The sequence below is a fragment of the Microcaecilia unicolor genome, chromosome 1 (assembly GCF_901765095.1).
Source record: "Microcaecilia unicolor chromosome 1, aMicUni1.1, whole genome shotgun sequence".
Classification (NCBI taxonomy): domain Eukaryota; kingdom Metazoa; phylum Chordata; class Amphibia; order Gymnophiona; family Siphonopidae; genus Microcaecilia; species Microcaecilia unicolor.
Window position 1 is genome coordinate 624,415,267 of NC_044031.1, and position 26,470 is coordinate 624,441,736.

At 42.3% G+C, this 26,470-nt stretch overlaps 1 protein-coding gene across 2 annotated transcripts; it reads left to right on the plus strand.

Annotated features, from left to right (window-relative positions):
- Nucleotides 1–226: 226 nt before the first annotated feature.
- LOC115481389 lies at nucleotides 227–9,343 on the plus strand. Of its 2 annotated transcripts, XM_030220487.1 has the most exons (3): nucleotides 227–462; nucleotides 2,562–2,635; nucleotides 7,769–9,343. In XM_030220487.1, exon 3 carries the CDS (start codon nucleotides 7,779–7,781, stop codon nucleotides 9,021–9,023), a length of 1,245 nt encoding a protein of 414 aa, XP_030076347.1. In that variant the 5' UTR covers nucleotides 227–462; nucleotides 2,562–2,635; nucleotides 7,769–7,778; the 3' UTR covers nucleotides 9,024–9,343. The 2 variants fall into 2 exon arrangements, with proteins under 2 accessions (XP_030076347.1, XP_030076339.1); XM_030220479.1 differs by lacking the exon at nucleotides 2,562–2,635.
- The last annotated feature ends 17,127 nt before the right edge of the window (nucleotides 9,344–26,470 follow it).

The following is a 26,470-nucleotide window of genomic DNA, read 5'->3' on the forward strand; positions in this document are numbered from 1 at the left end:
GAATATCAACTGCGACATGGGATCTGGGGTAATACAGTAGACAGGATTAATAGGGTAGCTTGGATAGGCCAAGAAAACCTTCCTGCTGACATCTGTTCTGTTGTGCTACTAAAGCAAAGGAACATGAACAAATATGATGATTGGAAGGGTTCCCAAGGATGTCCAGTCAAGGTCCCACCTTTACCCTCACCTGTATCTAATCTAATCTAGTCCCAGTTCAGAGAAACATTGCAGTGGGGTGATCAGATCAGATGATTTCTCATACAACCTTAACTCATTCTGCAGGGACCTGATGAAGGGAGCAGAGCTCTCTAGTGCTCATCCCAAGTGTACCAAAAGGTCTCATCTTTAACTTGTTTGCTGTCTTCTAGTTCTACATGTTTTTGGTGGAAGAACACACTGTCTGTCCTTCACTGTGTGCCCACGAAAATCCACAGCATTCACTTTCTTTGACAGACAAAGGTAAGTGTCTCTGCACTGTGTATACAAAGTGAAAGAAAGCAGCCAGTAGCATAATGTAGAGTGTTAGTGTCGAACATGACAGAAAATTGATATTTATTTTATTTGTATTGGGTTGTAGTATAAATCAAGAGCCTCAGTAGAAGACTGTAAACATGAGGTATCTACAGTAAACTTGGTGTATCCTAACTGTAACTGGGAACCAAAAGTTAAAGTATCTATGTATATTTTCAGAGTGCTGCAAATATTGTTCTATTTAAGATGTATTATTTTGAGCTTTTGGCAGATAATTCCCTTGAGTGTGTTCAGTGTGCATATTACCATAAGTAACAGAGGTTCTAGGGAGAAGGCTGCTGGTGCAGCTGCAGCAGAGGTACAAAATGTTCAAAGGTGTCCCCCTGTTCCTTTACTACTAACACAGCAGTCACCACCCCAAGGATTAAAACTTGCCCCACTCACCTACGCTAACTTCATTGTGGCCACACCCACTTTGCCTCCCCCAAAATCTGAGTCACCACATACCTATGCTGACCTGCAATTATACGCAAATGCCATTTGCAGACTAGGCTTTGGAGTTTTTTGCCAAGGCTCTTGCGCGGCTCAATGGCCTGTGAGTTGGATTAGTTTAGTGGTGACAAAGAATACAATTTTTCTATTATCTGTAGATTGAAGTATCAGTGCAAATGCCCATGCCTAAATTTACAAACAAAACACAATTATTCTATAATTATGTATATAAATCAAAACCACACCCAAATCTACCCTAAAATGCCCATAACCCTCCCATATCTGTCCCCCTTTTTTGGACTGTGCATAAATTTTTGGCACCGATCCCACACCTAAATTTATATGCTTTAGTCCCAACTAAATATAAATAGTGTCAATAATTGCTTGTTAAAAAGTCAAGTATTGGCACTAATTGGCTCATTATTTTATTGCATTTCACTATTAAATTGCACACGCAAATCGGGAACGCGCCTAAATTTGTGCACACAATTTTTAGTGACCTTTATAGAATCAAGTGGTATATGTGTGAGCAGTGCTGTACCTTCTCATCTGGAAGTACAGCAAACAGGAAGGTAACCTCTACGGAGCAGAAAGCCAAAGTAGGGTGAAGTAGAGGTCAACCAAACGATGAGGCAACGCAGGAGATCTTGCTTGAAAATCCTTTTATTCAAAGATGCCTGTAAAACGCAGAGTGTCCAAGCAACCACCACTGAGGTGTGGTGGTTCCTTGGACTCTCTGGCCCCGATATTGAGACAGCGGGAGGCCGGCTAACTCCTACTGTTGTCGGCGAACCCAGAAATTCAATGCCGGGGCCATATCCAGCCACCAGCATTGAATTTCAGGGTTTTTTTAAAGCGCCACAAACATAGCCGGTTATGCTGATATTCATTGACTGATTGGCCAAAGATAGACCTGCTATTTACGTGGATCTATCTGGCTGCTAAACATAACCAGTCAGGTGCTGAAAATCAGCGGTAACCGGCTATGTCACGTGACATAGACGCTGACCGGGATATTCAGCGGGAGATAGTTGGTTACTGTATATCATGAGCCATTGTCTTTACTTTGGTTCAGGGCTCAAGTCCTCCTAAAAGCTGACAGGCCCTAAGTTTGTGTAATACTGGCCTGAGCTTCAGATCAGTACCAAGCCACATGATCAGTTGAGAAACCTAAGTGCAAGCTAGAATGAGGAACAGGCTTAGGTGGACAGACAGATTAACATAGTGCAACATCATAGGGGTCACAGATGTTCTGCAGTTGCAGAACCTGATAACTCCAAAGGAAGGTGACTTGCAGGCATATTTTCAAAGCACTTAGCCTTCCAAAGTTCCATAGAAACCTATGGAAACTTTGGAAGGCTAAGTGCTTTGAAAATATGCCTGCTTGTATTCCTAGAAGAATCAATATTATTATTAGAATTTCTAGGTAAAATTATTATTAGTCTTTCTGAGTACTTACCAACCTATTATCATATATCCAATAAGTGCTAACCACAATATTATCATAGCCAATAAGTGTGTTTATTGTTGTATTACCTATGAATAATTTGTTGCCACCATGAAAGTATAAGAGTGATTGCATTTCCTACTTCTAGGGAGATCTGGATTGCGAATACCTTTGTATAACAACTGTTCTCCCCAAAGCAATTACCAATTGTATCTGTATTTGGTAAGTTACTAATAAAAGATTTGAATTGCTTTCTCAACTGCATGTAGCCTGGGTGATTTATTTCCCACTAACAAATTACAAGTGGCTGGCCCATTGGTATTTGGGAGGAGGGATAAATTCACCCTAAAATTCATTATCTCCCGCTAAATATCGGCAGATAGTTGGCTTGAAGCTATTTAACTGGCCAGGTGCCATTCCTGGCCAGTTAAATACCTTTGAATATTGGGCGGTCTGTGTTTTACAGACACCTTTTATCTTGCTGATACTACTGTACCTACCAACACCTTTGCACCAGCCATACAACCAGTTGCTCTAGCTCACAGAGAATATTGGTGTGACTCCTGAGGCAGGTGGCTCCATCTGCCGAAACACAGCCCATGTCGGGTCCCTGTCCTGGTGCTTTGAATAAAAGGATTGTCAAGTAACATCTCCTGAGTTGGCTTGTCATTTGGTTGTCCTCTACTTCACCCTGTTTTCTACCTTAGCGGCCCTTTTATGAAAGGAGAAGGGGAATGGGACCTGATATATTGCTTTCCTATGGTTTTTGCAACTACATTCAAAGTGGTTTACATAGTATATACAGGTACTTATTTGTACCTGGGGCAATGGGGGGTTAAGTGACTTGCCCAGAATCACAAGGAGCTGCAGTAGGAATCAAACCCAGTTCCCCAGGATCAAAATCATCTGCACTAATCACTAAGCTGCTCCTCCAACATGTCCTATTCCATACATTTAGGCCATGAAGCATTTAGCACATACTAATGTTCATTAATGTGCTGAGCTTGAATAAAAGGGCCTCTTAGTACAGAAGAAAAAACAGGGAAAAGACATATTGGATTAAAAATTGGGCCAAATGATTTATACAGTGGAGCACCTGAACTATACATGTACGTACGTATACACACACACACACACACGCATGTATGTGTGTGTGTGTATATATATATATATATATATATATATATATATATATATATATATATATAGAACATTTTTTGTAATATTTAGTTGTAGAACTTGTTTCCTCTAGGGCATTTTGAATTTAAATATGAGAATCATCATTTAAATTAAGCCACTTGCTGCCACTGCTGAGTCAGAACTCGGCCCCCCCCCCCCCCCCTTATCGAGTGGATCCACTATCTTTGCATCATGCCATAGCTGTTCCTCTGAGGAGGGAAATACTTTGGATCTAGTTGTCAGTGGAATACAGGATCTGGTGTAAAGGGAAGTCATTTTTATCATCTAGGAACTTTACCTTCCTAACATGTCACCAATGTGACATTTATCCAACCATTACTGGGATAACTGAAAGATCATACAAGGAAGAAAATATGGATACAAGGGAATATTATTGAGAGCTATGAGCTGAAAATGAGTAGTTGGCTGGACTCGCTCTGAGTGCATGAGAATTGGGCAAAAGTGGAACCTTCAATCTGTCCACTGATTTTCTGAACTCCAAGTACTCATTTTCTGATATAAGATTATTTTTCACTGAGAGCAAGTTGGATGTGGGCTAGCTGTATATGGAGATTTCTGGCCTCCACCCATAGGTGAAGACCTTTTTCTCCATAACTGCCTTTTTGATTCAAAGTACGTTGCATTGTCTTTTTTGAGATTGTTTAGATCCCCATAAGTGCCTGGTGGCATATGCAGTATAAGGACCTCGCTCTTCTCTTTTTTATACATTAAAAAAAATGTTATTGTTTATTATTGTTTATTTTTTTGAGTCTTAAATTTTTTGAGCTTTTTTGGATTTTGATTTAGTCATTGGTAATATAGTTACTTGGCCGCATCCATCTGGTTCTATCTACTACATATGTGGTTTTTGTAACTGATTGCTTCCATTGTTCCTCACTGTTCTAATGGATAATATTGAAAAAAATGGAAAAGAAATCAGCACCACAATAATGGGAGATTTCAGTGTTAAGAGAGACTGGGAAAGCTCTTTCCTCATCCTTACCTTTGCTCTTTAACTCTGGGAAAGGAACATTTTTGATCATGAATCACTTCAGAGGACCCTAGAGAAACAATGGGCCTAAAATTCAAAGGGGTTATGCTTCTGACTTGGAGAGTTATGCTCCTAAATTGGCTTTTTTTGAAAACTTACTAGGGCCAATTGCCTCAATTTCTACTCAAACTTTCACTAAACTCTTCAACTTTAACAGCATAAAAAGTGGGTAGCAACAGGGGCAGATTTAGGTTGAGGAAAGAAAATTAGGGGCCTAGCACTGAGTAGGCTGAATAGTCTAGGCAAATGAACAGCCATCTTAAGTGTATAAACCTAGCTCCCCCCGCCCCCCGATAAACCAGTGCAAACCTTGGTGGACAGTGTGTTGTCAGGAGTTCTGTGGTCTCCAACCCTAATATAGAGCACACATTCAGGAAAGGTTTACAAGTACATTAGCTGGAAGGGTATCTGATGGGAACCTATTCTATAAGAGAGCACAGAGGCCTACGTTGCTTTATAGAACATGCATTTACAATCACTTAAGCCAGCCATAGAGCTGGTATAAGCACTCACACTTAGAATACAATAATTTACTCTGGCATTTATCATTTATCTGAATTTAAGAGACCATGCGAGAAACGTAGGATCCGTAAGAAATTTGTCCTGTCTGTCTGTCCTGATTTAGATTGTAAGCTCTTTTGAGCAGGGACTGTCTTTTCTTGTTAAATTATGAAGCGCTGCGTACGACTGGTAGCGCTATAGAAATGATTTGTAGTAGTAGTAGTACATCTGTAAATGATAAATGTCCACCTGTATGTCCCCATGCAAATATGCAGTATGTAAATTGGATGTTTTCAGAATAGTGCTTTGGTGTCTAAATGCCATTATTCTTAACACTGATATGTAATGAGTGTATACATGTTAGAACTGTTTTTTGTAGAATTATCTCCTGAAGGCACAACTTGAGGGCAATGACACTTTTTTTGATCATAGATGCTGTTCCTTCTGGCTGCCTGTCCCCGCCCCTTCTTCTCAAATCCAGGGGATATCCACTGTAGTCTCTCCTTTCCCAGAATCGGGGTCTCTTGTACTGCAGAGATGTTTCAGTTCTCTACTCTGTTAACTTACTGTGCACTGATTTTACCCAGTCACTGCAGTTCAATGACTTGGCCAGCAAAGACCTTTTTTACTTGTCCTGTCTGTCTGTCATAATTAGATTGTAAGCTCTATTGAGCAGGGACTGTCTCTCCATGTTCACGTGTGAAGTGCTGCGTATGTCCGGTAGCGCTATAGAAATGATAAGTAGTAATAGTAGTAGTTTTACCTCTTGCTGTATGGAGCAGTGATCAGGCAACCAAAGATAGGCAACAAACTTTGGGCTTAGCACTTATACCAGTTCAAAACCGCCTCCACCTCCTACCATAATCTCACTGATCAGGAAAGCCCTCCTGGATAGTGTGGAGGTACAAACAGGTCACAGTATTCTGGCAGAGCCCCTGAATCCTTGAGGTCTCTATATAGGCATAACTTTTAAGCTCCCATATTAAGATGAATTTTCAACTGACATCTTAGGCTCACAAATGTGTACCCTATTTTCAGCAACACCTGACATAGGAGCCTCAATTCAGGAGCTTAGTTTTTTGTGAAAGCCAGGCCCATTTATTTTCTACGTTTGTGAACAGATCTCTGTCCCTTAATTTGGTGTTTCTAAAGCTTGTCACACAGTAACCTCTAGCCAGTCTGGTTTGCAGGATGTCCACAATGAATATGCATTAAATGATGGAGGCATGATAATCTATCCTCTGTACATTTTGGGTGGATATCGTGCAAAGCAGACTGGCTAGGGGTACTGCCGTGGGTCAAAACATTGAGTGCTACACACATGCTCATCTAAAAACTTCTGCTTTTTATTCTATTTTGTATTTTTTTTTAAAAACTGGAGGAAAAAAACTTCAATATGGCTGCAGTACTCCTGCAATCTTCAAAGAAATATAGTAACCCGCAGAACAGTCACTCATCGGCCAAAAACCTCCAAAATTATAATTAAAAACTGCTCAATAAAAAAATAGTATGGACAACACCACACGTATTGTGGTGTTGTCCATACTATGTTGCTGTTGAGCATTTTTAAATTATAATTAATAAGTGAAAACATGAAATATAATTGAAAAAATAAGAAGGAATTTTGGAAGGTGGAATAGCCTTATGTTTAGTGCAGTGGGCTTTGATCCTGGCAACTTGGGTTCAATTCCCACTGCAGCTCCTTGTGACCTTGGACAAGTCTCTTAATCATCCATTGCCCCAGGTACAAAAAACTTAAGGCCCTGTTTACTGAGCCGCGCTAGAGGTGCATTAGCATATTTAGCATGCACCAATTGAGTAGATGTCCATAATATTCCTATGGGCGTTTATACGGTTAGCGCACGCTAATTTTTAACATACACTAAAAACGCGAGCATACCTTAGTAAACAGGGCCCTTAAATTGTGAGCCCTCTACGGGCAGAGAAAGTACCTGCATACATCTAGTAGCGCTATAGAAATGATTAGTAGTAGTATGTTTTTGGCCGATGATGAGTGACTGTTCTGCTGGTTACTATCTTGCTTTGAAGATTGCAAGAGTACCGCAGACTTATTAAAGCCATTTCCTCCATTTTTACAAAAAAATGGGTTTTCTAGCCCATTGTAAACCATAAAATTATATTGCTTTGTCACCTTCCTTTCTCCATGCATATCTTCCTGTCTCTCACCTATCCACCCCCATCCTGTTAGACTGTCACTGAAATGCTTTGATGTTTCACTTATATACTGTCATCTACCAACATTTGCTTATTTCCGATCTGACAAAGAAGGGCAACCTTCGAAAGCTAATCAAGAAGTGTATTAAGTTATGTCCAATAAAAAAGGTATCATTTTATTTTATTTTCCATGTTTTATTTCTATTGATTACCTTTAAAAGTGGACTAACACGGCTACCACACCTCTCTACAAAAAATACAAAATAGAATACAAAGGGGGTTTTTGGTGGTGGTGGGGGGGGGGGGGGGGGTAGCACTCAGTGTTTTAACCCTCAGTCAATCTTTGAAGATTTTTCATTTGTTATTTTGTGGTGTGCTCTGGTGGTTTTGTAGGAATACTGCTGGACTAGTCGTTCATTTAACAGTGTGTTTGTGTTTCTTCTTTGCAGAGTCTGAAGGATGGAACTGCGTCTGAGGTCAGGATTTCTTCTTTTACTGACTCTGACAATTGCTCTGAGACTTCAAACTGCCAATGGCAAAAACTTCATTTCCTACTTAGGGAGCAATTGCTATGATAGCTGCAAGAAATCTGGGAATGAATTCCAATGCAATATTATTAACCAGAATGGCAAAATAGAATCACAATACTGCTCACCACAGGAAGGCCTTGATTACCGGGGGCGTGAGTGTAAAGATGAACACCCTTGTGGAAAATATGAAAAAGATTATTACTGGTGCTATCTAAAGGATGAGATGCTCTCAAAAGATCATGAATACTGTGGATTAATAATAGATGATTTGAATCATTTTACATCAACGCATAACATGGTCTGCAAAGATGAGTGCTCCACAAGAAGCACAGGAGCCTTCCAGTGTGACACTGGTATCTCTCGTGACTATTGTTCTTCTGTGGAAAATGTGGATTACTATGGTAGAAGGTGCAGTGAAGACCATCCCTGTGGACTGTATGGGGGAAATTACCACTGGTGTGTCCTGGAAAGAGGAGGCTGGGGAAAGTGTGGGATGGTTGAGCCTAAAGTTGTGTCACACAGGACTAGGTCCTATGGAGCCCTCTGCTTGGGGGAGTGTTTAGCTGAGGGAAAAGACTATTTCTGGTGTGAGACATTAAGGGGATGGGACTACTGCTCGCCTCTGCCTGATGTCACCTACACAAATGTGCCCTGCCGAGCTGACCACCCCTGTGACTTGCATGGCAAAAGTTATTATTGGTGCTACACAGACAGCTCCTGGGATTATTGTGGCCCGGTGGAGAACAATGAGTGTGCTTATGACAAGGTATCAATAGAGAAGAAGATAGTTCCCGACTCTGAACTTGTCTGTCAAGAAGAAGGAAACTGGACAGAAACCCGATTCGTTGTACAGATTGAACCGAAAATATTGTCTGACTCTAACTCATATATGTATGAAGCTCATATGATGATCAACCGATGGAGAAATGATTTCCTGGATGAAGAAAATACACCACAACGTTTATTAAGCCTACATGGTAAACTACATCTTGATCATCATGGTTTCACAAATGTGGACGATATCCAATACCATGACTACCAGATTCAGACCACAGGAAGTGCCTTGATTGCACAAGTGCTGATCCCAAACAATACAAATATTCCAGCAAGATATGTGCGTCGAGCACTTGTGGAGAGCCTCTATCGGCGAGCCACGATCACCATCATGATATAGTCATTGTTCAGAAGCTAGGAATATCCAACAGAGATAAACATAGTGGGCCTATTGTTCAGCCAGCAGTGAGCAGTGCATTTCCTGTCTGCCACCAGCATTAAACCTGGATATTCAATGCCGGACAATTTCCAGTAACTGGCATTGAATATCAGGGTTTATTTTGGCTGCTAAAAAGTTAACCAGCTATGCCAATATTCAGCGCTAACTGGTTAACTTTCTAGCAATCAAAGATAGGCCTTCTTTTTAAGCAGCCTATTTTGACCACTCAACATAGTCAGTTTGGCGCTGAATATCCACACCTAACTTACTATGGTGCTAATTTTCAAAGGAGAAAAATGCCCAAAAAGTGGCATCAATCTGCATTTGGACATTTTTCTCACAAAAACGTCCACATAGGAATTTTCAAAACCAATTTTTAGATGTTTTTCTATGAAGTCCATCAGAAGTGCGTTCAAATCACAAGGGGGGGTGTCAGGGGCATGTTAAGGGCGGGATCTGGGTGTTCCTAACACTTGGACCTTTTTCAGCCATAATGGAACAAAACAAAACCATCCAGGACTAAATCTAAGACGTTTTGAGGTAGACCTGTTTTTATAACGAATAAGGCACAAAAAGGTGCCATAAATGACCAGATGACCACTTGAGGGAATCAGAGTTGACCTCTCCTTACTCCCCCAGTGGTCACTAACCCCCTCCCACCCCCAAATATGATTTAAAACATTACTTGCCAGCAGGGGCGTATCTGAACTGCGGCGGTAGGGGGGGCCAGGGCCAGAGTGAGGGGGCACATTATAGCCCCCCCCGCCGCCGCCGCCATTGCCGATCCCCCTCCCCCCAGCCGCTGCCATTGCCAATCTCCCCCCTCCGTTGCTCGCCTACCTTCGCTGGCGGGGGACCCCAACCCCCGCCAGCCGAGGTCCGCGTCCTCCTGCCGCTGCCGGCTGCCTTTAAAAGAATTCCGTCAGCTGGCGGGGGACCCCCAACCCCCGCCAGCCAAGCCGAGGTCCTTTCATTTTTCCACTGAAGCTGGCGCCGAAAGTTTCTTTTGAGTCTGACGTCGCTGCACGTTGTATGTGCAGGACGTCAGACTCACAAAACAGAAGCCTGTGCAGCCGCATTTGCTGATTTATTTTATTTTTGTTACATTTGTACCCCGCGCTTTCCCACTCATGGCAGGCTCAATGCTGCAGGCAATCGAGGGTTAAGTGACTTACCCAGAGTCACAAGGAGCTGCCTGTGTCAGGAATCGAACTCAGTTCCTCAGGACCAAATTCCACCACCCTAACCACTAGGCCACTCCTCCAACTGCAAGGGCAGGCTTCTACATGGAGTGTTGCTACTGTTTGAGATTCTAGATGGAATGTTGAGATTCTGTTGCTACTATTTGAGATTGTACACAGAATGTTGCTAGTGGAGGAGTGGCCTAGTGGTTAGAGCACGGGTCTTGCAATCCAGAGGTGGTTGGTTCAAATCCCACTGTTGCGCCTTGTGATCTTGGGCAAGTCACTTAACCCTCCATTGCATCAGGTACAAACTTAGATTGTGAGCCCTCCTGGAACAGAGAAATATCCAGAGTACCTGAATGTAACTCACCTTGAGCTACTACTGAAAAAGGTGTGAGCAAAATCTATATTAATAAATCCCACCTTGAACGTTCTGAAGCTCACTCCAAGGCAGAGAAGCACAAAAATCCTGTAGTCTTCATAGGCTAGGACCAGTCACCCTCACTCATAGACCCGCCCTCAGCCACGCCCCATCTGTACATAAAACGCTACCTCAACATTCTGAAGACAACCTGCTGAAGCCATCTGCAAAATCCCTAAACAATTCGTAAGTTCATGGTGGTGAAGCCATCCAACTCACCATGTCTCTCTGCCCCGCACGCAAACACACACGCAAACTCATAAACACACACACACACACATAAACACACACGCAAACACACACACACGCAAACACACACACATAAACACACACGCAAACACACACACACATAAACACACACACATAAACACGCGCAAACACACACAAACACACACACACAAACACACACGCAAACACACACACACACGCAAACACACACACATAAGCTCACACGCAAACAAACACACACGCAAACACACACACATAAACACACACACATAAACACACACAAACACACACGCAAAAACACACACACACACACACATAAACACACACACATACATAAACACACACAAACACACGCGCAAACACACACACATATAAACACACAAACACACGCGCAAACACACACACACATAAACACACACACATAAACATCTGCAAAATCCCTAAACAATTCGTAAGTTCATGGTGGTGAAGCCATCCAACTCACCATGTCTCTCTGCCCCGCACGCAAACACACACGCAAACTCATAAACACACACACACACACACATAAACACACACGCAAACACACACACACGCAAACACACACACATAAACACACACGCAAACACACACACACACAAACACACACGCGCAAACACACACGCGCAAACACACACAAACACACACACACAAACACACACACACATAAACACACACGCAAACACACACACACACGCAAACACACACACATAAACACACACGCAAACACACACACACATAAGCACACACGCAAACAAACACACACGCAAACACACACACATAAACACACACAAACACACACGCAAAAACACACACACACACATAAACACACACACATGCAAACACAAACACACACGCAAACACACACACACACATAAACACACACAAACACACGCGCAAACACACACACATATAAACACACAAACACACGCGCAAACACACACACACATAAACACACACACATAAACACGCGCAAACACACACACACATAAACACACGCGCAAACACACACATAAACACACACGCAAACGCACACACACACAAACACACACGCAAATGCACACACACACACACAAACACACACAAACGCAAACACACACAAATACAAACACACACAAACACACACACACATAAACACACACACACATAAACACAAATGCAAATACAAACACACACACACAAACACACACATACAAACACACACACACATAAACACACACATAAACACACACGCAAACACACACACATAAACACACACACACATAAATACACACAAACAAAAACACAAACGCACACACATAAACACACACAAACACACATAAACACACATACAAACACACAAACGCACACACACAAACGCAAACACACACACAAACACACACACACACACATGCAAACACACCCGCAAACGCAAACGCGCACACACACACACACACACACACGCAAACGCACACAAACACACACGCAAACGCACACACACACAAACGCAAACGCACACACACACACAAACGCAAACACACACACACAAACGCACACAAACACACCCACAAATACAAACACACACACACACAAATACAAACACACACACACAAACGCACACACACACAAACACACGCACACACAAACACACACAAACGCAAACACACACAAATACAAACACAAACAAACACACACACACATAAACACAAACGCAAATACAAACACACACACACAAACATAAGTACATAAGTACATAAGTAGTGCCATACTGGGAAAGACCAAAGGTCCATCTAGCCCAGCATCCTGTCACCGACAGTGGCCAATCCAGGTCAAGGGCACCTGGCACGCTCCCCAAACGTAAAAACATTCCAGACAAGTTATACCTAAAAATGCGGAATTTTTCCAAGTCCATTTAATAGCGGTCTATGGACTTGTCCTTTAGGAATCTATCTAACCCCTTTTTAAACTCCGTCAAGCTAACCGCCCGTACCACGTTCTCCGGCAACGAATTCCAGAGTCTAATTACACGTTGGGTGAAGAAATATTTTCTCAGATTCGTTTTAAATTTACCACACTGTAGCTTCAACTCATGCCCTCTAGTCCTAGTATTTTTGGATAGCGTGAACAGTCGCTTCACATCCACCCGATCCATTCCACTCATTATTTTATACACTTCTATCATATCTCCCCTCAGCCGTCTCTTCTCCAAGCTGAAAAGCCCTAGTCTTCTCAGCCTCTCTTCATAGGAAAGTCGTCCCATCCCCACTATCATTTTCGTCGCCCTTCGCTGTACCTTTTCCAATTCTACTATATCTTTTTTGAGATACGGAGACCAGTACTGAACACAATACTCCAGGTGCGGTCGCACCATGGAGCGATACAACGGCATTATAACATCCGCACACCTGGACTCCATACCCTTCCTAATAACACCCAACATTCTATTCGCTTTCCTAGCCGCAGCAGCACACTGAGCAGAAGGTTTCAGCGTATCATCGACGACGACACCCAGATCCCTTTCTTGATCCGTAACTCCTAACGCGGAACCTTGCAAGACGTAGCTATAATTTGGGTTCCTCTTACCCACATGCATCACTTTGCACTTGTCAACATTGAACTTCATCTGCCACTTGCACGCCCATTCTCCCAGTCTCGCAAGGTCCTCCTGTAATCGTTCACATTCCTCCTGCGACTTGACGACCCTGAATAATTTTGTGTCATCGGCGAATTTAATTACCTCACTAGTTATTCCCATCTCTAGGTCATTTATAAATACATTAAAAAGCAACGGACCCAGCACAGACCCCTGCGGGACCCCACTAACTACCCTCCTCCACTGAGAATACTGGCCACGCAATCCTACTCTCTGCTTCCTATCTTTCAACCAGTTCTTAATCCATAATAATACCCTACCTCCGATTCCATGACTCTGCAATTTCTTCAGGAGTCTTTCGTGCGGCACTTTGTCAAACGCCTTCTGAAAATCCAGATATACAATATCAACCGGCTCCCCATTGTCCACATGTTTGCTTACCCCCTCAAAAAAATGCATTAGATTGGTGAGGCAAGACTTCCCTTCACTAAATCCGTGCTGACTTTGTCTCATCAGTCCATGTTTTTGTATATGCTCTGCAATTTTATTCTTAATAATAGCCTCCACCATACAAACACACACACACACACATAAACACACACATAAACACACACGCAAACACACACACATAAACACACACAAACGCACACACATAAACACACACAAACACACATAAACACACACGCAAACACACACACATAAACACACACAAACAAAAACACAAACGCACACACATAAACACACACAAACACACATAAACACACATACAAACACACAAATGCACACACACACACACAAACAAACGCAAACACACACACAAACACACACACACACACGCAAACACACCCGCAAACACAAACGCGCACACACACACACGCAAACGCACACACACACAAACACACACGCAAATGCACACACACACACACACACACACACAAACACAAACACACACACAAACGCACACAAACACACCCACAAATACAAACACACACACACACCCACAAATACAAACACACCCACAAATACAAACACACACACAAACGCACACACACACACACAAATACAAACACGCACACACACACACACACACAAATACAAACACGCACACACAAACACACACACAAATACAAACACACACACACAAATACAAACACACACAAACGCACCCACAAATACAAACACACATACACAAATACAAACACACACACAAACTCACACACACACAAATACAAACACGCACACACAAACACACACACAAATACAAACACACACACACAAATACAAACACACACAAACGCACACACACAAACACAAATACAAACACACACACACAAATACAAACACACACACAAATACAAACACACACACGCAAACACACACACACATAAACACACGCAAACACACACACACACATAAACACAAACACACAGAAACACAAACACACAAACACACACAAACACACAAACACACACACACAAAACACAAACACACACACACAAACACACACACAAACAAAAACACAAACAGCCTCGACGGTGCACCTCTAAGTGCCCCCCCGCCGCATCCCCACAACAACCTGTGCAACGGGGCATCAGAAAGCCCCTACCCTCCTTCCCTCCTCGCCGCATTACCCAACCCCTCCCCCGCCGCTTCACCATGCCCCTCCCCCCCACATCGACCGCCTCGCCACCCGCGACCCCTAATACAAACTCTGTCCGGCGGCTGCTGCTGCTTCTATTCAGCAGCAGCAGCCCATACATAAAGAAAACAAACAAACAAAAAAACAACCTCCTAAAATGCACCTCCGTGGAGAACCATCTCACATTGGCTGACGTCTCTGCAGCCGCTCCTCCTCTCCCCTCAACGTCAGTGCCCCTGCCGGAAGACCCCGGAGAAACGCCAAGACGTCAGAGGGGAGAGGAGGAGCGCATGCTGAGACTTTAGCCAATGTGAGATGCTTCTCAACGGAGGTGCGTTTTAGGAGGATTTTTTTTTTTTTGTTTTCTTTATGTACGGCCTGCTGCTGCTGAATAGCAGAAGCCACAGCCGCCGCACACAGTTTGTATTAGCGGTTGCGGGTGGCGAGGGGGTTGATGGGGGGGGGAAAGGCTTGGTGATGAGCCATGGTGGGGGGTCGGGTGATGCGCGAAGGGGGGGGGACAAGGGGCTTTCTTTGGGTGCTGCGCCGGCTGGGGGGAAGGGGGGGTCTCGCTGGACATGGGTGGCTGGAAGGAAGCAGGGGGAGGGGAGGGGAGGGTTGCTGCACATGGGTGGCTGCAGGGGGGCGGGGAACAGGGAGATAGGGATGGGGCTCCACACACCACATGGGTGCCTGCAAGGGGGACAGGGGATACAGGACGGACAGTGCAGGGCGGACAGGGGGACAGAAGGGTTGGTGGTCATCTGGGGGGACAGGTGGGTCGATGGACATGGCTGGCCACAGGGGAGGAACAGGGAAAAAGGAGAGGAGTGTCCTCAGACATGGGTGGCTGCACAGGAGAGGAGGGTCGCTGGACATGGGTAGCTGCAGGGGGGGCAGGGGGACAGAAGGGTCGCTGGACATGGCTGGCTGCAGGGGGGACAGGGGAGAGAGGAGGGACGCTGCACATGCGTGCCTGCAGGGGGACAGAAGGGATGCTGAGGGGGGGGCTGAGACCACATGGGTGGCTGCAGGGGGAGCAAGGGAGACAGGAAGGACGCAGCAGGGGGAGAGGAGGGTTGATGGGCATGGGTGGCTGTAGGGGGATGCTGGACATGGGTGGCTGCAGGGGGAACATGGGGAGAGGAGGGTCGCTGCACATGCCTGGCTGCAAGGGGGCAGGGGAGAGGGGGCTGAGGGGGTTCCTCACACCACACACGCAGTCACTCATTTTCTGTCTGCCACATACACTCTCACTCACACACTCACTGTCTTTGTCCTGCTCTCTCACACAGTGTCACACAGAAACACAAACACTGTCTCTCACGCACTCTCTCTCTCGCACAAACACATACACTCTGTCTCTCTCTCTCTCTCTCACACATTCTCTCTCTGACACACACGCTCCATCTCTCACACACGCTCTTTCTGAAACATACACTCCAAGGAAAACCTTGCTAGCGCCCGTTTCATTTCTAACAGAAACGGACCTTTTTTACTAGTATAAAATAAATAAATTGCTAGACTGCCTGTAGCTGGATCCTCAAGACATTAACCTTAATTTGACATCTAGAGGTAGATCGTTTGTATCCAGCTGACAAATAAACCAGGTTGGAATTTTCATCTCTGTGCATCTATTTGTTAAATGTAACTTTCCTCTTCTCACATTTATTAGTCTCACACTGCAAATTTTATCTAAATGTGGTCACCGAAAGAATGAATTTTCAAAGAGGCTCACCTGGCTAATTAAGGACTTAATTGACTAAATCAAAGACTATTGGAAAATTCACCAAGGGTTGAGTGGTTTCACTTTCTTTGATGCTGCGGCTCAGGAAAGAAGCATCTCTGTGCTAATGTGAGAGAGCTCAGATTGGTTTCTTTGATAATAATCTATTAGGTAGACCTTCTTTTAATCCTCTACTAGGACTCCTGATGAAGATGTTGATGCTGGAACTTGGCCTGTGTTGACTCCCGTTGTGTCACTACAATTATTAATCCCGAGCATATGTACATTGTACACCACTGCTGAATAAAGGACATCCTTGATGAAATCCTGCTTCCCTCACTGTGTTTCTTCTGTGTTCACGTCATGTGGGAGCATCTTGGATTTAGGCAGAGACCTAATATTATGTTAAAAGTGATGAGTTATTTCTAGGTCACCCTGTTAACAGTTCTTCTGGACCTGTCTAAAAGCATGTCTGACATTTCATTAGAGGGTTCAGGACACAGATGCTACATTATTTCTTAAATTTCCCTGTAAGTATGCAGATGGATTTCAGAGGAACATGTATATCTTTGTTGACTCTCTGGCCAGCTTGAAGTACTCTAGAGAACAGACTCATAAATTCCCCTTTTGGTACTTCTTAGCCTTTTTAAAGAGATTGGCTGATGTTTTTTCTGTGATCAGCATCCAAAAATCTACATAAAAATTGTTTTAAATATGGTTTTCCAGAAATTGGTTACAACACATGTATATCAACATGACATCATTAGTAAAAGATTGCTATTCATTTCAAATATATTATAACATCATTTTGTCCTATTTTTATGTATTGCTTCTAGGAGAAGTTGATAAATAGCTCCTTAATTAACTACAGATGATGCACAAAAATATAGAGGTCCAAGCTTTGTCTTTTTTTAAAAATAATTTTATTACATTTTATAACAATCATAATGTACATCTTATGAGTGATAATACTCAAATTTGGAAAATAAACCTGAAGAAATTATAAATCATATAGGTAAAGTTTTTCCATTAATTATCGACCACAACAATTTTAGGTAATTGATCCAAGTAAGGAAAAAAACAAAAAAAATAAGATTAGATATATATACATATATATCTTATAATTAACTAATATTAATGATACAGCTTACCCAGGTGGCTTACTCCAAGCTGTCTTACAGTTTATCATCTGCGACTAGACTGTTACAGTGGTGGAAATAAGTATTTGATCCCTTGCTGATTTTGTAAGTTTGCCCACTGACAAAGACATGAGCAGCCCATAATTGAAGGGTAGGTTATTAGTAACAGTGAGAGATAGCACATCACAAATTAAATCCGGAAAATCACATTGTGGAAAGTATATGAATTTATTTGCATTCTGCAGAGGGAAATAAGTATTTGATCCCCCACCAACCAGTAAGAGATCTGGCCCCTACAGACCAGGTAGATGCTCCAAATCAACTCGTTACCTGCATGACAGACAGCTGTCGGCAATGGTCACCTGTATGAAAGACACCTGTCCACAGACTCAGTGAATCAGTCAGACTCTAACCTCTACAAAATGGCCAAGAGCAAGGAGCTGTCTAAGGATGTCAGGGACAAGATCATACACCTGCACAAGGCTGGAATGGGCTACAAAACCATCAGTAAGACGCTGGGCGAGAAGGAGACAACTGTTGGTGCCATAGTAAGAAAATGGAAGAAGTACAAAATGACTGTCAATCGACAAAGATCTGGGGCTCCACGCAAAATCTCACCTCGTGGGGTATCCTTGATCATGAGGAAGGTTAGAAATCAGCCTACAACTACAAGGGGGGAACTTGTCAATGATCTCAAGGCAGCTGGGACCACTGTCACCACGAAAACCATTGGTAACACATTACGACATAACGGATTGCAATCCTGCAGTGCCCGCAAGGTCCCCCTGCTCCGGAAGGCACATGTGACGGCCCGTCTGAAGTTTGCCAGTGAACACCTGGATGATGCCGAGAGTGATTGGGAGAAGGTGCTGTGGTCAGATGAGACAAAAATTGAGCTCTTTGGCATGAACTCAACTCGCCGTGTTTGGAGGAAGAGAAATGCTGCCTATGACCCAAAGAACACCGTCCCCACTGTCAAGCATGGAGGTGGAAATGTTATGTTTTGGGGGTGTTTCTCTGCTAAGGGCACAGGACTACTTCACCGCATCAATGGGAGAATGGATGGGGCCATGTACCGTACAATTCTGAGTGACAACCTCCTTCCCTCCGCCAGGGCCTTAAAAATGGGTCGTGGCTGGGTCTTCCAGCACGACAATGACCCAAAACATACAGCCAAGGCAACAAAGGAGTGGCTCAGGAAGAAGCACATTAGGGTCATGGAGTGGCCTAGCCAGTCACCAGACCTTAATCCCATTGAAAACTTATGGAGGGAGCTGAAGCTGCGAGTTGCCAAGCGACAGCCCAGAACTCTTAATGATTTAGAGATGATCTGCAAAGAGGAGTGGACCAAAATTCCTCCTGACATGTGTGCAAACCTCATCATCAACTACAGAAGACGTCTGACCGCTGTGCTTGCCAACAAGGGTTTTGCCACCAAGTATTAGGTCTTGTTTGCCAGAGGGATTAAATACTTATTTCCCTCTGCAGAATGCAAATAAATTCATATACTTTCCACAATGTGATTTTCCAGATTTAATTTGTGATGTGCTATCTCTCACTGTTACTAATAACCTACCCTTCAATTATGGGCTGCTCATGTCTTTGTCAGTGGGCAAACTTACAAAATCAGCAAGGGATCAAATACTTATTTCCACCACTGTACATTAGCCTCTTTCTTACTTAATAAGAATTCTTCTAATTGTTTGGGATCAAAGAATTTAAATTGCTTTGATTGAAATAATATACGACAAATACAAGGAAATTTAAGTACAAAATTTGCACCTATTGCCAAAGCCCTCTGATGCAAAGCTAAAAAAAGCTTTGCGTCTTTTCTGTGTTTCTCTAGATAAGTCAGGGTAAATTCTTATTTTAGATCCCAAAAATATAGAGTCCAAATGTCTCAAGGAAAGTTTTAACACTGCATCTCTATCCATCTCCAGGGCAAAAGAAACCAACATAGTTGTTCTCTGAGTTATGACCTCCAAAGAGGATTCTAAAAAGGATGTGAGGTTCATTGCTACACCTCCCTGAGGTTGTAAAATACCTGATACCGTTTTAATATTACCTTGTAAGTAAAACGCCTGGGTTATAGTGGTAATGAGTTCTCTGACATACCTAAAATTTCAATTAAATATTTTTTAACCATTTGTATCGGTGTAATTAGACGTGATCTAGGATAATTTATCAGTCTCAAATTAAGCCTCCTGGATTGGTTCTCTAAATATTCCAAGCATCTGAATCTCTCTCTTAATGAGGTTTGTCCCACAAGTTCCATTTTCTGAATTCTTTCGTTTAGCTGTTTCACTTCAGAAGCTTGTTGTTCACTAGTCTGTGCCTGAATAAGAGCAGCCTCAGATAAAGACTTAATTACTTTAGTATTTTTAGTTATCAAAGATTGTAAGGAAGATTGTGTAGTAAAACTCAAGTCCCAGAGTGACTCCATTGTCACTACAGCTGGCTTTTTCCATTCCCCCCCCCCCAAAAAAAAAAACAGGAAGAGGGGCTTTAGCAGCTTGTTCCAATGTACTCACTATCTGTGAAGACAGCGCAGATTTAAATATCACCATTGGTTCCTCCGGCCGCTAGCATTTGGTTTTCCTCTCAGCATGGGCAAGTTCCCCCCCTGCTCACTCTGGTCCCCACTCTGAGGCTGAGCTACAGTACTTGACTCCAGGCTTCCTCGTCCTGGCTAGGGAGGAGCCGCACGTTCAACAGGGCTCAAGGAGACCCCTACTGCTAGCAAGCACCAAACCTCTTGCTTCAACTGCGGGGGTAGAAGCCGTCCTGGGACTGGGCACTACTCCGAACTGTTCCAGGGTCGTCTGTTGGACCTTGTAAGTCCCGGTAGGGGTGGAGGGAATCTCCCTAACTTTGCCTCTCCTTTTCCCCATTCCAGCGATAGGAGAGGAACCCTCTTCAACAGCGTTTGTGTTTCAGAACAGAGCGCACCTGGTGTTGTGTCTCAGACCGTTGCCATCTTGGATCATTTGTCCCCCCCAGCTTTGTCTTGATCACCAACTTTACTTCCAAAATATACCTCATAGGTCATCTTCACCAGTGCAGTCATGGATCTTCTTTGTACTTCAGACAGAACTCACTGCAAGTGTAGCAGAAAGTGTTGGCCTGATTAATATATTTCCATGACATTTTCAGTTTAATTATCCATCAGGTCATGCAATAATTAGCTATTCATCAACTTCTAGAAGCAAATAGGGCTAAATGGACAAAGTGAACAGCGGTCATTTGCTAGTGATGGTGTGTTGACACTGTTTTAACAAATTTCTGTAAATCTCTAGTAGAGGAGTGTGGTAGCCGTGTTAGTCCACTCTTAAGGTTATCAATAGAAATCAAACAAAATAAAACATGGAAAAGAAAATAAGATGATACCTTTTTTATTGGACATAACTTAATACATTTCTTGATTAGCTTTCGAAGGTTGCCCTTCTTCGTCAGATCGGAAATAAGCAAATGTGCTATACAAGAACGTAAGACCTTTGAAGTCAGAATGATTGAATATTTTAACACCCAACAGAAAGGACTTAACAAGGATCTGGGGTTCCTAGCCCATTATAAACCATAAAGCTGCATTTCTCTGTTGATCACCCCACCCCTCACCTATCCACACCCATCCTGTTAGAATATCAATGATATGCTTTGATGTCCCCATGCATACCTCCTACCCACACCCATCCTCCCACCCTGTCAGACTGTCATAGTAATGCTTGAATGATTTCACTTATATACACTGTCAGCTAGCACATTTGCTTATTTCCGATCTGACGAAGAAGGGCAACCTTCGAAAGCTAATCAAGAAATGTATTAAGTTATGTCCAATAAAAAAGGTATCATCTTATTTTCTTTTCCATGTTTTATTTTGTTTGATTTCTATTGTAAATCTCTAGAAAACCATATATTCCCCACATGCACGTAGAATTGTCTTAGACTGTTTATCTTGTTATATCGCTACTATGCTTTATCATTATCATGTAACCCAAAATCCTTCTGTAATGCCAAATGTCTAAACTGCCCTATCTCCACTATTCATGATGTATTGTAAGCCACTTTGAGCCTGCAAAGAGGTGGGAAAATGTTGGATACAAATGCAACAAATAAATTAATTAATTAATAAATTAAAGAAAAAATTGAAATGTAAATTCTTTGATCAGCATCTAAACGTCTATGAGCAACATCCAATCTCATTATGTAAATACAAATCATGCCACTGAGAGTCTGGATGAAACGTTCATAGCCAGCCATGTCATTTTCTGTCCCAGTGATACACAGAAAGAAGTAAGTTCATGTTACAGACTGATATTTCTGTTTGACATTTAGTTTTTTTTTTTTGGGGGGGGGGGGGGGGAAGCCTGAAACATTTTTTTCAATTTCTTATTCAAATCTGCCATTGGTTTGAGACTAGTGCCACATGACATGATTCTTCGTGGATGGTGAAGTACACATTTCAGCCAAACTCTGGGTAACATAAATATTGCAAGGTTATAGAATATATTATGTTTCAGGGTTGTAAATTCTATTAGATATTAGATCAACCAAATTTGTTGCAGAAACAAATGTTTTCCCTAAATTTGTTCGCCGTGTAATGTGTATTACAGTACGTGGGGTGCATTCTTTTTCTTCTCCAGTACAGAAACCTCTTGGTTCTCCACTGTGGGGACCAGGGTTCACATAACCCTCACGTACAAGTACCAGTCACATTAGCAAAGTTGTTTTCTATTTTTTGTCTATTAGATTGTAAGCTCTTTGAGCAGGGACTGTCTTTCTTCTATGTTTGTACAGCGCTGCGTATGCCTTGTAGCGCTATAGAAATGCTAAATAGTAGTAGTAGTAGTAGTATAAGGCACATGTAATAAATATTTTTAAAGTATTTTTAAAAATTATGATTCAAATGTACTACTACTACTATTTAGCATTTCTATAGCGCTACAAGGTGTACGCAGCGCTGCACAAACATAGAAGAAAGACAGTCCCTGCTCAAAGAGCTTACAATCTAATAGACAAAAAATAAAGTAAGCAAATCAAATCAATTAATGTGTACAGGAAGGAGGAGAGGAGGTTACAAGTGGTTACGAGTCAAAAGCAATGTTAGAGGTGGGCTTTCAGTCTAGATTTAAAGGTGGCCAAGGATGGGGCAAGACGTAGGGGCTCAGGAGTTTATTCCAGGCGTAGGGTGCAGCAAGACAGGAGACAAAATGACACTTCTATGGCCTCCACACTTTAATTCCATAAAATCTTTAATTCCACATGGAATTCCTGTATCTCAGGGGCTCTGTTTGGATTTCACATTCCCGAAGACAAGTGGTTTTCAACCTTTTTCAGGTGGGCCACACCCAACAGACGATACCTGCATATGTGACACACCGCATACATGACATAAGAACATAAGAGTAGCCATACTGGGTCAGACAAATGGTCCATCTAGCCCAGTTTTTCCAAACAGTGGCCAAGTCAGGTCACAAGTACCTGGCAGAAACCCAAATCGTGGCAACATTACATACTACAAATCCCAGGGCAAGCAGTTGCTTCCCATGTCTGTCTCAATAGCAGACTATGGACTTTTCCTCCAGGAACTTGTCCAAACCTTTTTTAAACCCAGATATGCTAACCGCTGTTAACACATCCTCTGGCAAAGAGTTCCAGATCTTAACTATTCGTTGAGTGAAAAAATATTTCCTCCTATTTGTTTTAAAAGTCTTTCCAAGGTAACTTCCTCGTGTGTCCCCTAGTCTTTGTACTTTTGGAACAAGTAAAAATTCGATTTACTTCTACTTATTCTAAACCACTCAGGAATTTGTAGACCTCAGTCTTATCTCCCCTCATCCATCTTTTTTCCAAGCTGAAGAGCCTTAACCTCTTAGCCTTTCCTCATACGAGAGAAGTTCCATCCCCTTTATTATTTTGGTTGCTCTTCTATGAACCTTTTCTACTTCCACTATATCTTTTTTGAGATACGACGACCAGAACTGAACACAATACTCAAGGTGCGGATGCACCATGGAGCAATACAAAGGCATTATAGTATTTTCGTTCTTATTCACCATCCCTTTCCTAATAATTCCTAGCATCCTGTTTGTTTTTTTGGCTGCTGCCGCACACTGAACAGAGGATTTCAGCATATTATCTACTACACCTAGATCTTTTTCTTGCATGCTGACCCCCAAGGTGGATTATAGCATCAGGTAACTATGATTTGGATTATTCTTTTCAATGTGCATCACCTTCCATTTGTCCACATTAAATTTTACGTGCCATTAGGATGCCCAGTCTTCCAATTTCCTAAGGTCTTTCTGCACTATTTCACAGTCCACACATGTTTTAACAACCTTGAATAGTTTTGTGTCATCTGCACATTTAATTACAGATCCCTGTGGCACTCCACTGTTTACCCTTCTCCACTGAGAGAAATGACCATGTAACCCTACCCTCTGCTTTCTGTTCAGTAATCAATTCCTAATCCACATCAGACTTGCCTCCTATCCCTCTAATTTTCTCAGGAGTCTCTCATGAGGAACTTTATTAAAAGCTTTCGGAAAATCTAGGTACACTACATCAACTGGCTAACCTTTATCCACATGTTTATTCACATCTTCAAAGAAATGAAGCAAATTGGTAAAGCAAGACTTCCTTTCCCATGACTGAATCCATGCTGACTCTGTCCCATTAAACCACGTTTGCCTACATGTTTTGTAATTTTATTCTTTATAATAGTTTCCACTATTCTGCCCAGCACCAGTGCCAGGCTTACCAAATTATAATTTCCCAGCTAGAACCCTTTGTAAAAATCAGCATCACATTTGCCACCCTCAAATCCTCAGGTACTACAGACAATTTTAATGGTAAGTTACATATTACTAACAGCAGATCAGCAATTTCATACTTGAGTTCTTTGATTACCCTTGGATGTATGCCATCCAGTCCAGGTGATTTACTACTCTTTAATTTGTCAATTTGGCTCAGTACATCTTCCAGGTTCACCAAGATTTCTTTCAGTTCCTCCACTTCATCACCCTTGAAAACCATTTCCGGTACAGGCAGATCTCTTACATCTTCTTCCGTAAAGACAGAAGCAAAGAATTCATTCAGTTTCTCCGCTATGGCCTTGTCCTTTCTGAGCGCCCCTTTTGCTCCTTTGTGATCTAACAGTCCCACAGATTCCCTTGCAGGCTTTCTGCTTCTGAAGTACCTGAAAAAGTTCTTACTGTGAGTTTTAGCCTCTGCATCAAGTTTCTCATCATATTCTTTTTTAGCCCTCTTTATTAATGCTTTGCATCTGACTTGCCAGTGCTTATGCTGCTTCTTATTTTCTTCATTTGGGTCCTTTTTCCATTCTTTGAAGGACAATCTTTTGGCTGTAATGGCCTCTTTTACTTCACCTTTTAACCATGCTGCCTGATATTTTCCCTTCATTCCACCTTTGCAAATATGTGGAATGCATCTAGACTGGGCTTCCAAGATAGTATTTTTAATTAACGTTCATGCTCGATTTTGTGTCCTAACTTTTGCAGCCAATCCTTGTAGTTTCTTTTTATTTATTTATTTATTTATTGCATTTGTATCCCACATTTTCCCACCTATTTGCAGGCTCAATGTGGCTTACAATTTTCCGTCATGGCTTTCGCCAGTCCAGAGTAAAGATACAATTGGTATTATATAGAGAATATGGATGACATAATAAACAATCAGGAAAAAGAGAAAACATTCAATTGGCATTACTTATAAAACACGGATAACATAATAAAATGAAATAATCAGGTAAAAGGAGAAATCATTCAGATTATCAAGTAAGTGGTTTAACTATTTCCCTCATTTTATTATAGTAGACCTTTCGAAAATTAAATGCAGTTACAGTAGATTTCCTTTACAGGTTCATCACAGATAGTAGCTCAAACTTGATCATGTTATGATCACTGTTTCCCAGGGGACCCAACACCGCCACCTCTCACACTATGCCCTGCACGCCACCAAGGACCAGATTCAAAATGGCTCCCCTCTTTTCGGTTCCTGGACCAGTTGCTCCAAGAAGCAGTCATTTATTACATCTAGAATTTTTATCTCCCTAGCACTCCCTAATGTAACATTTATCCAGTCAATATCGGGGTAATTGAAATCACCCATTATTATAGCGTTGCCCAATTTGCCAGCTTTCCTAATCTCTGTAAACATTTCTTCATCAGTCTGTTCGTTCTGTCCCAGTGGACGGTAGTACAGTCCTACAAGAATACTCCTTCCCTTTACACATGGAATTTCTATCCATAATGATTCCACGCTGCTATCTGTGTCATGTGGAATGTTTATTTTATTTGACTCAATTCCCTCTTTAACATATAGTGCAGCCCCTCCCCCCTCCAATTTGATCCTTTCTATCATTGCGGTACAATTTGTACCTTGTTCACACAGTGTCCCATTGATTGTCCTCTTTCCACCAAGTCTCTGAGATACCTATTATATCTTGCTCATCATTTAGTG